This window comes from Dama dama, chromosome 8, assembly GCF_033118175.1.
Source record: "Dama dama isolate Ldn47 chromosome 8, ASM3311817v1, whole genome shotgun sequence".
Lineage (NCBI taxonomy): Eukaryota > Metazoa > Chordata > Mammalia > Artiodactyla > Cervidae > Dama > Dama dama.
This window is the reverse complement of record NC_083688.1, coordinates 28,364,350-28,377,963: the sequence shown is the minus strand read 5'-3', so window position 1 is coordinate 28,377,963 and position 13,614 is coordinate 28,364,350. Positions and strand designations below refer to the sequence as shown.

The 13,614-nt window shown below is 40.8% G+C and overlaps 2 protein-coding genes across 8 annotated transcripts in view; one reads left to right on the top strand and one right to left on the bottom strand.

Moving 5' to 3' along the window:
• The window catches only part of USP37 (ubiquitin specific peptidase 37), an 89,159-nt gene that overhangs the window by 33,475 nt on the left and 42,070 nt on the right, over positions 1-13,614 (bottom strand). For all 7 annotated transcript variants that reach the window (XM_061148744.1, XM_061148750.1, XM_061148748.1 and 4 more), the window contains 3 exons: positions 2,536-2,667; positions 2,254-2,377; positions 1,241-1,431 (listed from right to left, as the gene is read on the bottom strand). In XM_061148744.1, coding sequence (XP_061004727.1) covers positions 1,241-1,431; positions 2,254-2,377; positions 2,536-2,667 — 447 coding nt within the window. The remainder of the gene's footprint in view (positions 1-1,240; positions 1,432-2,253; positions 2,378-2,535; positions 2,668-13,614) is intronic.
• Positions 6,409-11,243, top strand: LOC133061005 (zinc finger protein 40-like). Its single transcript, XM_061149077.1, is given in 4 exon segments — positions 6,409-6,547; positions 8,276-10,016; positions 10,048-10,363; positions 10,365-11,243. Coding segments are annotated over 4 exon segments (3,075 nt in total).

Below are 13,614 nucleotides of genomic sequence, written 5' to 3'. Positions count from 1 at the left end.
GCACTCTATAGCTCATGCTCCACAACAAGAGAAGTCACTGCAATGAGAAGCCCATGCATCGCACCTGGAGAGTAATCCCTGCTCTCCACAATTATAAAAAGTCTGTGCAGCAATGAAGACCCAGGACAGTCAACAATAAATAAGTAAAATTATTTTAAAAATAATTAATATAAACAGAAGGAGAGAATTTGCCCTCTCTGCCTAACTGCTAGAGCTGGACATCGGTCGTCTCCCGTCCTGGGCTGGTACTCACTGTGCTGGCTCTCTGGTCTTGGAGCTGTGCGTGCGTGTTCAGTTGCTTCAGTCGTGTCCGACTCTCTGCGACCCCATGGACTGTAGCCCACCAGGCTCCTCTGTCCATGGGATTTTCTAGGCAAAAATACTACAGTGGGTTGCCATGCCCTCCTCCAGAGGATCTGGAGGGAGTGAACCCACGTCTTTTGCATTGCAGGCAGATTCTTTACTGACTGAGCCACCAGGGAAACCCCCATATATAAACAAGATTAAAAAGCATTGCAAAAATTAAAAATAATTCATAAAGTATTTTATAGAAAACACATTTTTAATAAAAACAATTTGGTTCAACAAAATAAACTAATAAGAGGGGGTATTTTCAGGACATGGGCACACACAAAAAGTAGAGCAAAATTAACCATTCGGTCAGCACTAAAGCATTTAACGAACTATTTAAGTTTGCTTTAGTTCTCACCCCACCAAGCATTTTCATAGAGGATAAAGATAATGAACAAAGATATTTATACTCATGTTTCCCCATGACACAGGAACGAAGATAAGAATTACAAGTTTGGTGGAGAAGGCAACGGCACCCCACTCCAGTACTCTTGCCTGGAAAATCCCATGGATAGAGGAGCCTGGTAGGCTGCAGTCCAGGTCGCTAAGAGTCGGACATGACTGAGTGACTTCACTTTCACTTTTCACTTCATGTGCTGGAGAAGTAAATGGCAACCCACTCCAGTGTTCTTGCCTGGAGAATCCCAGGGACGGGGGAGCCTGGTGGGCTGCCGTCTATGGGGTCGCACAGAGTTGACACAACTGAAGTGACTTAGCAGCAGCAGCAGAAGAGTTTGGACAGAGAAGTCTAGCAGGCTACAGTCCCAGTCCATGGGGTTGCAAAGAGTCGGACATGACTGAGCAACTAACACTCTCAGAGAAGAGTTTCAGTTACCTGCCATAAGGAATTAAAAGGGAAAAGAGGTTTTTTTTTTTAGAGATTACTTACGCTTTACAGATGATGGAGTGCTGAACTTCAAACTCCAAATTAGTAATAACAGGGCAAGTGTATACTTTAGTAGCTGAAATATCTGGTGAACTTTCTTCTCCAGGAACAGGTTCAGTCTTCCAAGTTTTATTTAATTTTTCCATATCTTCTTTCAGCTGGTCTAAGCACTGACTTAAAAATTCATGAGCATCCTAAGAAGGTATAATATCCTTAATCAGATCAAACCATTTCTTGCTACAACAATAGGTTAGTAACATTGTGATCTATAAAACTAAAGCACTTGGAAGTCAGTAACATGTGGAAAAAGGTCAGATTTACTCTAGTGCTTCAGGGTACATATTTTGTGAAAAACAACAACAAATGACAGATTTTACATTCCTAACTATAAGTTAGATTAGCATGACTAATAAAGTGAATCGTTCCTTCATTTGTTTTTTAAAAAAGTCATTTTTCTAAAATAGTCTTTGTAACTAAAATAGTCTAAGGTCCTACATTGGGGCAAATCACATCTATATTATTAAAATGATAAAATACACAGAGTCATATTCAACCTTACTGGAAGTCTTCCAACCTGTGATGAACACATGTACACAAATCTCATTTTAAAATAAAACTGGGACTTCCTTTGTGGTCCCGGGGTTAAGAATCTGCCTGCCAATGCAGGGGAGATTGGTTCAACCCCTGGCCTGGGGAACTAAGATCACACATGCCGTGGGGCAGCTTAAGTCCATGCATCACATCTATCGAGCCTGTGCTAGAGAGCCCGTGCTCCACAATAAGAGAAGCCATCACAATGGGAAGCCTGCGTACTTCAACTGTAGAGTAGCCCCTGTTTGCCATAACTAGAGAAAGCCCACGCGCAGCAACAAAGAATCTATGTGCCACAACAGAAACCCAACACAGCCAAAAATAGATAAATAATAAAATAATAAGATAAACTAAAACTGGGTAACACACTAAAATCATTTCTATTTTCCCAATCTCTAAGGTATTTAAAAACAATTAGTACTCACATTTTGCATATAACCAGAGAATCTCTCTGCTGTAGCTGAAATGGCATTTTTAACCTTCTTGAGCAAGTCTTTTTTGGTCTCTGAATTACAGATATCTTTTTTAACAAGCAAGTGTGCAAAGCGTCTGATAAAACAAAAGAGACAAGTTTAGCAGGTTTTACAAAACACTGAAGGTATATTTTAAGGACTGCTAACAATGGCACATAAAATTTTAAGTATCTAAAACACCATTATTCTATAATCGATAGTTAAGAGGTTACTCAGTAAGTATGTAACAATTACCTGATAAGTGCATTGAGTGGAATTTTCTTCCATGGGATACCTTGCTTGAGCAAGTCATTTGCAAATGATTGGAGTGAAAATAGAGATTGTAAAATAGCATTCATATAGCAGGTATTTCCCAAATTGGAGAAGCTGAAAATGAAAGAAATGGTACTTTTGAAGACAACAGTAGTTCCTAAAGTATGTTCACTTGAGCAGGGGTCCTCCACTATATAGCATGCATCAGAATCACCTGGACGGCTTGTTAAACTACATACTGCTGGGCCCCAACTCCAGAATTTCTGATTCTGTAGGTCTGGACAGGAAACGTGCAAAAATGTGCATGTCTAAAAGGGTCTCAGTTGACGCTGACACTGCTGGTATGGAGACCACACTTAGAGAACCACCACAGTATAACATTATTACACTTTAGTTTCAACTCAAGGAAAATTCTGTTTTCAAATGAAAGCTAAAAAGGATTGGGGACTTAGAACATATGTATGCTTAATGGACACTGTCAAATATTATTCCAAAGTACATTGTTTTTTTCCAAAGTTTGAAAAAAACTTTTATTTGTAAACATTCTCAAACTTTCAGAAAAGTTGCACAGAAAAATATTTTTTACCCAGACTCACTAATTTGTTAACCCTTTTTTACTATATGCTTTATCATTTAACACTTCTCCCTATATATTTTTCCTGACCCATTTGAGAATAAGTTGCATAGATCATAGCCATTTAGCTCTAGGATATATCTCATAACAATTGACCCAATGTTTCTTTATGCACTTTTTCTCCCTAAGCACGAAATTCAGTCCAGGATAACATAATGCAAAATTCAGTTTTCTTTAATCTGGAACGATTCTTCAGTTTTCACTTTCAAGACACTGACATTTGTGCAGAATGCAGCACACCCCTCTGCTCCCCACACCATGCACCCCATCCACCCTGGTTAATGGAATGTTCCTCATATTGGGTTTGCTATTTCCTTATGATAAGGTCAGCTCAGACTGAAGTCCACATAGTGATACATAGTGCTACTGTGTCCTTCCAAGGGCATCACATTCAGAGGCACATAATAATTCTGTGTTGCTCATCAGTGATGTCAACTTTAAACACCCTTAAAAACTTCCACTTCAGACTGTGAGAAAGTATCAGGATCTGGAATATCACACAAAGAAAAACTGGACAACAGTCAGCACAGGACTGCAATCCTTAAGAGAAGGCAAGCAAATGCTATCAGCCCTACCATTTATGCACAGTTTCAGCCTGGAGGCAATTGGTGAACTGGAGTTCAGGGAGTAGAACTGAGCCCAGACAGAGCCCAGAAATCTTGCTCAGTTGAGTTGAAAGAAACTGGAGTTTGAGATGCTGAAGCTGTTAAGGTTTCTGGGACAGAGAATCCGGGAGAAAGGAACTGTACAGAGGAGGAGCTACAGAAATCTGCACAGGGGTCTGCTAGAGCATTAGACTGAAAAACTAACTTGTGCATGCATAAGGTGAAACCCCGAGATGGCATGGAAGAAGAACTTCAAGGAAAAGGATGATTACTGGGAAGCTATTAGCCAAATACTTTCCAGAGCTCATGCAGAATCTGAGTTTTTAGGTTCCCAACAGAGTAGAGAGACATAGATGAATTCATGGAGCATTAGTAGAGACCACAGAGGGCCTATGCTTAAAGAAAGGAATTAAATCAGCCTTAGGATAAAGGCATTTAAGATTTGACCCCAAAGAGTTTAAACACAAATGCAGAAACAAACCCAACAGCAGACAGGGATATTAAAACAGCTATTATAAATATGCTTCAAGGATGTGAAATATGTGATCAAGGATGTATGTGATCAAGTATGTGATCAAGGATGTGAAGTAAAACAAAAACACTAAGGAAAGAAATGGAAGATATTAAAAACTGAATTTCAAGAGATGAAAAAAATATTTGAAATGAAATTTTATTGAATGAAATTAATAGCAAATTAAACACTGAAGAAGGAAATAATGAATCTGAAGATAGAGCAATATGAAATATCAAAAAAGAATTATATTTAATATAAAACATATTACTTTTATAATTTAAAATAAAATATACTTATATACTTAAAATACTGAATATATTGTATAACTATATTTTATATAGTATTTTAAATCTATATATATATATACACACATAAGCAAAGATACATGTTTTTTCTTATTTCCCCTTCTTTCTTACACAAAGGTAGTACACTACTGTACACTATTCAGCAATGTGGTCTTTTTTAACTTACCAAGATACCCTTTGTTATTTTCAGGGTTTTTTTCGTTTTTTTTCTAAATTACAGCCATATTAGTGGGTATAAAGTGGTACCTCATTTTGGTTTTAATTTCATACACCTACTTCTTACTTTTTTTACATTTTTTCCCCCACAACCTCACAATTTTCCATTCCTTCCAGGAATCTGACCCTTTCACCTAGTTATCAAATTTGTTGGATATTCTCTTATAATCCTTTTTATCTTAGTAATGTTGGTGCAATGTACTTTCATTTTTTATTTTAGTGATTTGAGTCTTCATTCTTTTATCTTTGCCTGTTTATCTAAAGATCTATCAATTTTCTGGATCTTTTCAAGGAAGTAACTTTTGGTTTTCTCTATTATTTTTCTACTCTCCATTCTGTTTATCTCTGCTCTAATCTTTATTATTCTCTTTCTTCAGCTAAATTTTGGCTTCATTTGCTATTCTTTTTCTAGTTCCTCAAGGTGTAAAGTTAGGTTACCGATTTGAGGTCATTTAAAAAAAATCATAGTAAAATACATAAAACATGAAATTTACCAAAAAAACCATTAAGTATACAGCTTACAAGGCATTAAGTACATTCACCACCATTCATCTCCAGAATTTTTTCATCTTCCCAAACTGAAACTCTGTACCTATTAAACAATAATTCTTCATTCCCCTTTCTCTGGCAACCACCAGTCTACTTCCTGATCCTACGAATTGACTACTCTAGTAATTCATTTAAGTGGAATGATATAGTGTTTGCCCTGTGGTGACTGATTTCACCTAGCATAATGAGTAGGTTCAAGGTTCATTCACACTGTAGCATGTGTCAGAATTTCTTTCCTATTTAAGGATGAACAGTATTCCATTGTATATATACATTACTAACACATTTTGTTGATCTACTCATTCACTGGTAGACACTTAGGCTGCTTCCACCTTTTGACTATTGTTTATAATGCTGTTGTTAATATGGATGTACAAACACCTCTTCATGTCATAGCTCTTAATTTCAGATATATGTGCTGGATCATATGGTTAAGTCTACTCTTAATTCTTTGAAGAACTGTCATACTATTTTCCATTAACAGCTGCACCATTTTACATTCCCACTAGCAATGTACAAGGGTTCTAATTTCTCCACATTCTCATACACACTTTTTTTACCGCAGGCACTTGCTGCTAGAAATCTCCCTAGGAGTACTGTTTTTGCCATATCTCATTAGTTCTGGTATGCTGTTTTAGGCTTCATTTGTCTTCAAGTAATTTTTAATTTCTCTTGTGATTTTATTCTTTGACTCACTGGTTGTTTAAGAGTATGCTGTTTAATTTTCACTATTTCCAATTTTTTGTTACTTATTTCTAACTTCATTCTATTGTGACTGCAGAAGATACTCTGTATGATTTGTATCTTTTAAAATGTATTGACACTTACTATATGGCCTAACAGGGTTTCTACTAGAAAATGTTTCATGTGCATGTGAGAAGAATGCATATTCTGCCGTTGGGTGGAGTGTTCTATTAGGTTGGTGTAAACGTAACTGCAGTTTTGGACTGTGAATTTTAAATAACTAGGCTCAAACACCTGTATTAATCAAAATAGGAACCATTATAATCCACACATGTTTGCCAGTAAGAAATGTCTGTTTATTCCTGTAATGTAAAAATCCGTGCTTTGGGATTTGACGACCTCTTGGAAAGCAATTTCTGCCTCCTGCTTATTGTGGAAGTGTTTTCTCTGCAAGAAGTTGTCGAGATACTTGAGGAAGTGGTAGTTGGTTGGTTAGATGTCAGGTGAATATGGTAGATGAGGCAAAACTTCGCAGCCCAACTCGTTCAACTTTTGAAGTGTTGGCTGTGTGACGTATGGTCGGGCATTGTCATGGAGAAGAACTGGGCCCTTCCTGTTGACCAATGACGACCGAAGGCACTGCAGTTTTCAATACATCTCATTGATTCGCTGAGCATAATTCTCAGATGTAATGGTCTTGCCGGGATTCAGAAAGTTATAGTGGATCAGACTGGCAGCAGATCACCAGACAGTGACCATCATCTTTTTTTTGATGCAAGTTTGGCTCTGGGAAGTGCTCTGGAGCTTCTCCTAGGCCCAACCGTTGAGCTAGTCATTGCAGGTTGTTGCATAAAATCCACTTTACATCACGTCACAATCCAATTGAGAAACAGCTCATTGTAGGGTAGAATAAGAGAAGATGACACTTCAAAATGATGATTTGGTTTTCAGTCAGCTCATGAGGGACCCTCTACCAAGCTTTTCCACCTTTCTAATTTGCTGCAAATGCCAAATGACTGTAAAATGGTCATATAGTTTTAAGAGGATCAACTGGTTGTGGTCACCTTTCGATGGCCGACCACTGCACTCCTCATCTGGAACCACCACTGCACTGTACTCTCGTTAGCAGTTACTGGGCCAAATGAATTGTTGATGTTGTGAGTTGTCTCCACTGCTTTATGACCCATTTGAACTTGTAAGAAAATTGCGTGAATTTGCTTTTTGTCTAACATCATTTCCCTAATCTAAAATACATAGGAAATAAACAGCAAAACATAAAGCAAGAAATGTGCATTAAAATGATGTATAACATAACCACATTTAAGAATGCATTCCAATATCAAACAACAAAGTTCAACAATGCAAAACTGCAATTACTTTTGCACCAACTGAATGTATTAGTTAGGTCTAAGCAGTTCACAGTACTGGTCAACTCCTGTATTTCCTTACTGACTTTTCTGTTTATATGTTCTATACATTACTGAAGAGAAGTATTGATGTCTCCAGCTATTATTTTTACAACTCTGTTTTTCCCCCTCCAGTTGCTTTTAAAATTTTGTCTTTTAAACTAATGTCTATGCTTTCCCAGGAACGGTTTCTATTAATTTCTTCTATCAGTGGGAGCACCTTGATAGGCTTATTTTTCCTTCTATGGAAACTGGTGAAAGTATTCTTTTAACCTTTACTGGGATCAATTTAAATAAACTACTGACGTCTTTTCTAAAACAATTATGTCCATTTCATTTAAGTTTTCTAATTCTTTTGTTAAGAGAAATATGAAATTGTCTCAAATTATTTCTAACATTTCCTCTACATTTTAGTAATTCTCCCTTATCACATTTTATGTATTTCTTCCCTTTTTATCTTGACTAAAAGATAAAAGGTTAATGATATATCTACTTCATGAACTTTTTTTTTATACTTTGTTACTGATCAGGTGATTTTTGCAGAAACAAAAATCTGTGGCATTAATACGTCTCTGGTTAATAATGTGTTAATCTATTTTTCAGCTCTTTGTTACATGCAATTCTAACTTTTATCTTTATTATTTCCTTGCTTTTGTTTCCTTTTGGATTACTTTGTTCTTTTATACTGTTTGTTCATTTTGAGCTTGGAATTCATATTTTCATCCTTTCATTTGTATTGATACAGGTGTCTAGGACTAATTTTTCTCTGATCACTGCTGTAAATGTAACCCACAGATATTGATAAACAGGGTTTTCATACCCAGACGGAGAGCTCATCTGCCAACCTGTCTTTTCAGAGATGGACCAAAACCCATCTCCATCAGAATCCTCACCCACAACACCAAAGATGTCTATCGGAAGACTTTCCCCACAACAAGAGTCTTCAGCTTCCAGTAAACGGATGCTCTCCCCAGCAAAAAGTTTAGACATTGCCATGGAAAAGCACCAGAAGCGAGCCAAGGATGAAAACAGAGCTGTCTGTGCGACAGACACGAGACCGCTGGAAGCAGGGGGTTCAAGAGCTCCTGACGGCAGCAAACAGAAGAAGCCTGTGCTGGTGAGGCAGGTTTGCACCACGGAGCCCCTTGAAGCTGTGACGTGGGAGCAGGATGTTTTTCCTCACCCTGAAGTCAGTACCAAGGCTCTTCACTTGACTGACGTGTCACCAGCTGATAACTTGTCATCAGGACACTGCAAGCCTGTGGCTAGAGAACCCATGAAAGAACTGCAGGAATTTGAAAGCATCCCGTCAGCCGTATTGCTGATGCCGACAGCTGGAAGCCCAGCTGTGCCTGCAGAGAAAACTCACATTTCTCCTTTGGAATCCACAGACAACCGCCCAGAAAGGAAGTCTCCAGGGATTAAAAATCCAGGCGACAAAGCAAACGTCCAGGAACAGAGTCAGCCTGCGGCCACGACTCCTTCCACGTGTGAGGCTGGCGACACACAGCTGTCTGTGTCCTTCCCCAGCCTGAAGACGGCCACCAGCTTCACGTGGTGCTACCTGATGAGACAGAGGGCCTTGCACCTACCGCAGACGGACCAGAAAACCTCGGCCTACACCAACTGGGCCGTGAGCGCCAGTGATCCAAACCCACTCGGCCTGCCAACCAAAGTGGCTCTTTCTCTCCTGAGCTCCAAGCAGAAGACCGGAAGATCTCTATACTGTCAAGCAATAACCACCCATTTCAAGTCAGACTTACTGGTCTATTCAAGCAAGTGGAAAAGCAACTTAAGCAAGAGAGCATTAGGTAATCAAAAGTCCACAGTAGTTGAATTCAGCAGTAAAGATGCCTCTGAAATTAACAGTGAGCAAGATAAAGAAAATTCCTTAATCAAAAGTGAACCAAGAAGAATTAAAATATTTGATGGAGGATATAAATCAAATGAAGAGTATGTATATGTCCGAGGCAGGGGAAGAGGAAAGTACATTTGTGAAGAATGCGGAATCCCTTGTAAGAAACCTAGTATGTTAAAGAAACACATACGAACCCATACAGATGTCCACCCCTACCATTGCACTTACTGTAACCTCTTTAAGACTAAAGGAAATCTGACCAAACACATGAAGTCCAAGACACATAGCAAGAAATGTGTGGATTTAGGCGTCTCAGTAGGTTTAACAGATGAACAAGATACAGAAGAATCAGACGAGAAACAGAGGTTCAGTTTCGAGCGGTCTGGATACAACCCCGAGGAATCCGACGGCGAGGAATCGAGGACAACGAGGACAATCGAGGACAACGAGAACGAAAACGAGGAGGAGGACGAGGACAGCCAGGCCGAGTCGGTGCACCTGCCGGCCAGGGGTGGCCCTCGGGACCCCGCGGGCACGGACGAGGACGCCGGCGCCCCCGAGGGCTTTCCCGGGGGGCCCGCGGACCCGATGGACGTGCTGCTGAGGGCGCTGCCCACCAAGATGTCGGTGCTGAGCGCGCTGCAGTCGGACCCGGGGTCCCCTGGGAGCGCTGGGCCGCGGGCGACGTGGAGGTGGCGCCCGCCCACCAGAGGGGGCGCCCAGGTCCCCGTGTCACCAGATGTCTGTGGACTACCCCGACCCCGAGGAGATGCTGAGCGGCTCTGCAGCGGGAAAGGCTGTGGCTTTAACGCAGGGCCCACCATGCCTGAGCCTTCCTCCTCCCCCGGCGTCTGAGCGCAGCCCTCAGCCGGGAGGGGCTCCTCCGTCCACCGCGCCTCGGCCCGGCGCCCAAGAGCAGAAGCCGCAAGCCGCCCTGCCTCCGCCCGCAGGCCTGCCTTCTCCGCAGACGCACCTGTTCAGCCACCTGCCTCTGCATTCCCAGCAGCAGTCGAGAACACCCCATAACATGGTTCCCGTCGGGGGGGATCCAGGTGGTCCCGGCCGGCCTCACCTACTCCACCTTCGTCCCCATCCAGGCCGGGCCAGTGCAGCTCACCATCCCGGCTGTCAACGTCATCCACAGACCGCTGGGCACCCCAGGGTACTTGAGCGCGGATGTGCCAGGAGCTGCCAGCCCCGCGGGCGTGGCCGAGCTGAGCAGCGTGGTGCCCTGTATCCCCATCGGCCAGATCCGCGTGCCGATGCTGCAGCCCCTGCCAGCCTTGAGCATGGAGACCGTCAACATCGTGGGCCTGGCCAACGCCAACCTCGGCCCACAGGTGCGCCCGCCAGGCCTGGCCCTCAACGCCGTGAGGCTGCAGGTGGTGGCCGCCAACCCCGTCTCCCAGAGCAGCCCCGCGCCCCCCACGCCCATCCCGGGCCTCCAGATCCTGAACATCGCCCTGCCCACGCTCATCCCCTCAGTGAGCCAGGTCCCTGTGGACGCCCAGGGCGTCCCCGAGATGCCCGCTCCCCCAAACAGGTCTCCTCAAGAGGCGCCGCTCCCGCAGCATTCTGCTGGGGCGCATCCTGGCGGCGGGACCCCATCCCCGCAGGGCTCACCCGGAGTCCAGCGGGAAAGTGCACAGAAGGGTCTAGATCCGTCTGCTCCGGCCAGAGACGAGGCCAGGCGGGACAGCTGCAGTCCTAGGGACGCGGGGAAGGGGGCCCCAGCGAAGCCCCGGCACGACGCCCCTGGCGCGCCCTGCAAACCAGCCTCGGCGCCCCCGCCCCCGCCGGGCCGGCCGCGGCTCCCCCTGGACCCGGAGGGACCTCGGCCGCCGATCCGGAGGCCGGTCACCCAGTTCAGCGACGTGAGCAGCGACGAGGATGAGGACAGGCTCGTGATCGCCACCTAGGGGCTGTTTATGCAGGGGGGTTGGTTTGGTTTGGGGGTTTTTAGTTGTTGGTTTTTTTTTTTTTTTAATATATAAACACTTACAGGTTTCTTTGAAAACCCTCCTTTCCTTAAAGCACATTTTTCTGACATAAACTCATGACTAATCTTTGTGCAATCATGAACTTCTGACCAATAATTGTTGTTTTGTGTCAGCTCCAGCCATTTTTGTACATGTTGTATAGACAATTGTGCCTTTTAGGAGTTTTATGTTTAGAAACTGTACAGATTGTTGAATATCTATATACATAAAGTATATATTATATATGTACATGAAAGCCAGGTAGTTATTTGTGTTTAGCAAGGAAAAACCTGTCAAATAAATCCAATGATTAAATTATATGTTGCACTGTTAAATATTAAATTTTTATGGCTGTGGGGCAGAGTTTCTGTGTATAAATTAGTATGTAAACTCCATACTTATTGTATTCATATTAGTCTTTGAAAATGGGTCTGTCCTTCTTGTGTAAGACAGTAACTTTACACTTCAGACAGATTTTCTGTGTTATGAAATGTTTCAGTAAAATTGTTTACTGACTTTAAAAAAAAACAAAACAAAACAGGGTTTTCATTATCATTAATCTTCAGAACATCTGTTATTTGTGTTTGACCCAAGGGTCACTTATAGGGTTTTTAGGATTTCTAGTTGGAAGTTACATTTTTAATATTCAGTTTCATGTTTATTATCCAGTTTCATTTCACTGTGATCAAAAGATGGTGGTTGTCCCGTTTCTACTTTATGGGGTGTCTCCTGATTTTTCCTTTGTGCCCTAACATATGATTACTTTCTGTGAATGCTCCGTATGTGCTTGAAAAGGTCTATACTCTATGATTGGAGTATGGCATTTACTATTTTCCACAGATCTATCTGATTATGTTGTTTAGATCTTTTATGTCCTTAAATATTCTATTTTATCAGCTATTAGGACTGCAACCTCTGCTTTCTTAACTGTTTCCATTAGACGGCCAAATTGCTTTCCCTCCCTTTATTTTACAACTTTAAAAATCGCTGTTCTAGGTATATCTCTAGTATACAGCATAGAGTTGGTTTTGCTTTCTGAGCTAATTTGAAAATATTTTTCTATTAGATGTGTCAGCCCATTTACATTTCTTGATGTGACAAATATATTTGAACTCAACTGTGTCACATTGCTATATTTTATTTATTCATCTGGTGTTTTAGAAATATCTCTTGATTTTAAAAAAGTTTTTTTTTAAGTGGTTATTGTACTTTTTATAGTGCTCATAATTTTTTTTTTTTTACTATCTAATCTGTCCATTTTAAAGAGTATTTTTTGACTTGCATTTACTACTGATTTCAGTCAATTTATTTATTCTACTTTTCTTTCTCTCTCCTTCCATTTTTAGTTACAATCATACTCCTTTGTCAGAAGACATAATATGTATATGTCATCCTTATATACTGGTGTTTCCACCATTGTTTTCGTCTTATCTCTGTAACTGAATATATGTAATATTCACCATCTATCTTTTGCCAGTATCTCCTTCATTACCTCTTGGCTGGATGAAGCTCATATCCTATAGAGACCTCAGGAAGAGCTTATGTGTAATTATTCCAAGTTCTTCCACTTTTTTTTTTCAAGTTCTTCCACTTTAAAACTTTTTTTCCCCTAGCCCACATACCTGAAAGCTTAGATTAGCATATTTGTTTATCCTTTCTTTCATCAAGTTTCTTGAAAATGATGTTCTTTTTTCTTCCGCTTTGAATGATGACTGAGAAGTCTACTCCTCTTTCCCTCACAAATTATTTTATCTTTTGACTCAAGGCACTGAGTATTTTTCCTCATCTTTAAAGTCTAATACTTGTACTAACATATGTCTTGTTCATTCAATTTTCCAGGTACTTGGAGGGCTCTTTGAATGTATAGATTCAGTAATTTTTATTTCTCAAAATTTTATTTCAAAGTTTTCTTGGGTTATGGTTCTAAATACTAGTTCTGTTTCACTGTTAGGATTTTTTTTCTTCAGAGATTCTCATTACCATGGGACTTTCCTTGCCTGTTTTCCAATTCAACCACTTCCTCTCTGATTGCTTATACTTATCTCATTTTCCTCCTTGTTTTTTCCTTCAAAGTCTCTTATTAAATTTTCATTTGAACTTATTTTCCCTTGGGGAACTTTCGTTTAGACTTAATTTTTGATATGATGTTGCCTTTCTTCCTCCTCTCTCTCTCTTTTGTGTTCAAGCAACTGTCATTTCTTCCTACTTGTCCTTTCTGATTCTGGGTATGAATTATTGATTTATGTTGCTTTTTTTCATATTTTAAAATGCTTATTTGAGGATATTTAATTCAGTTTTAAGTGCTATATAA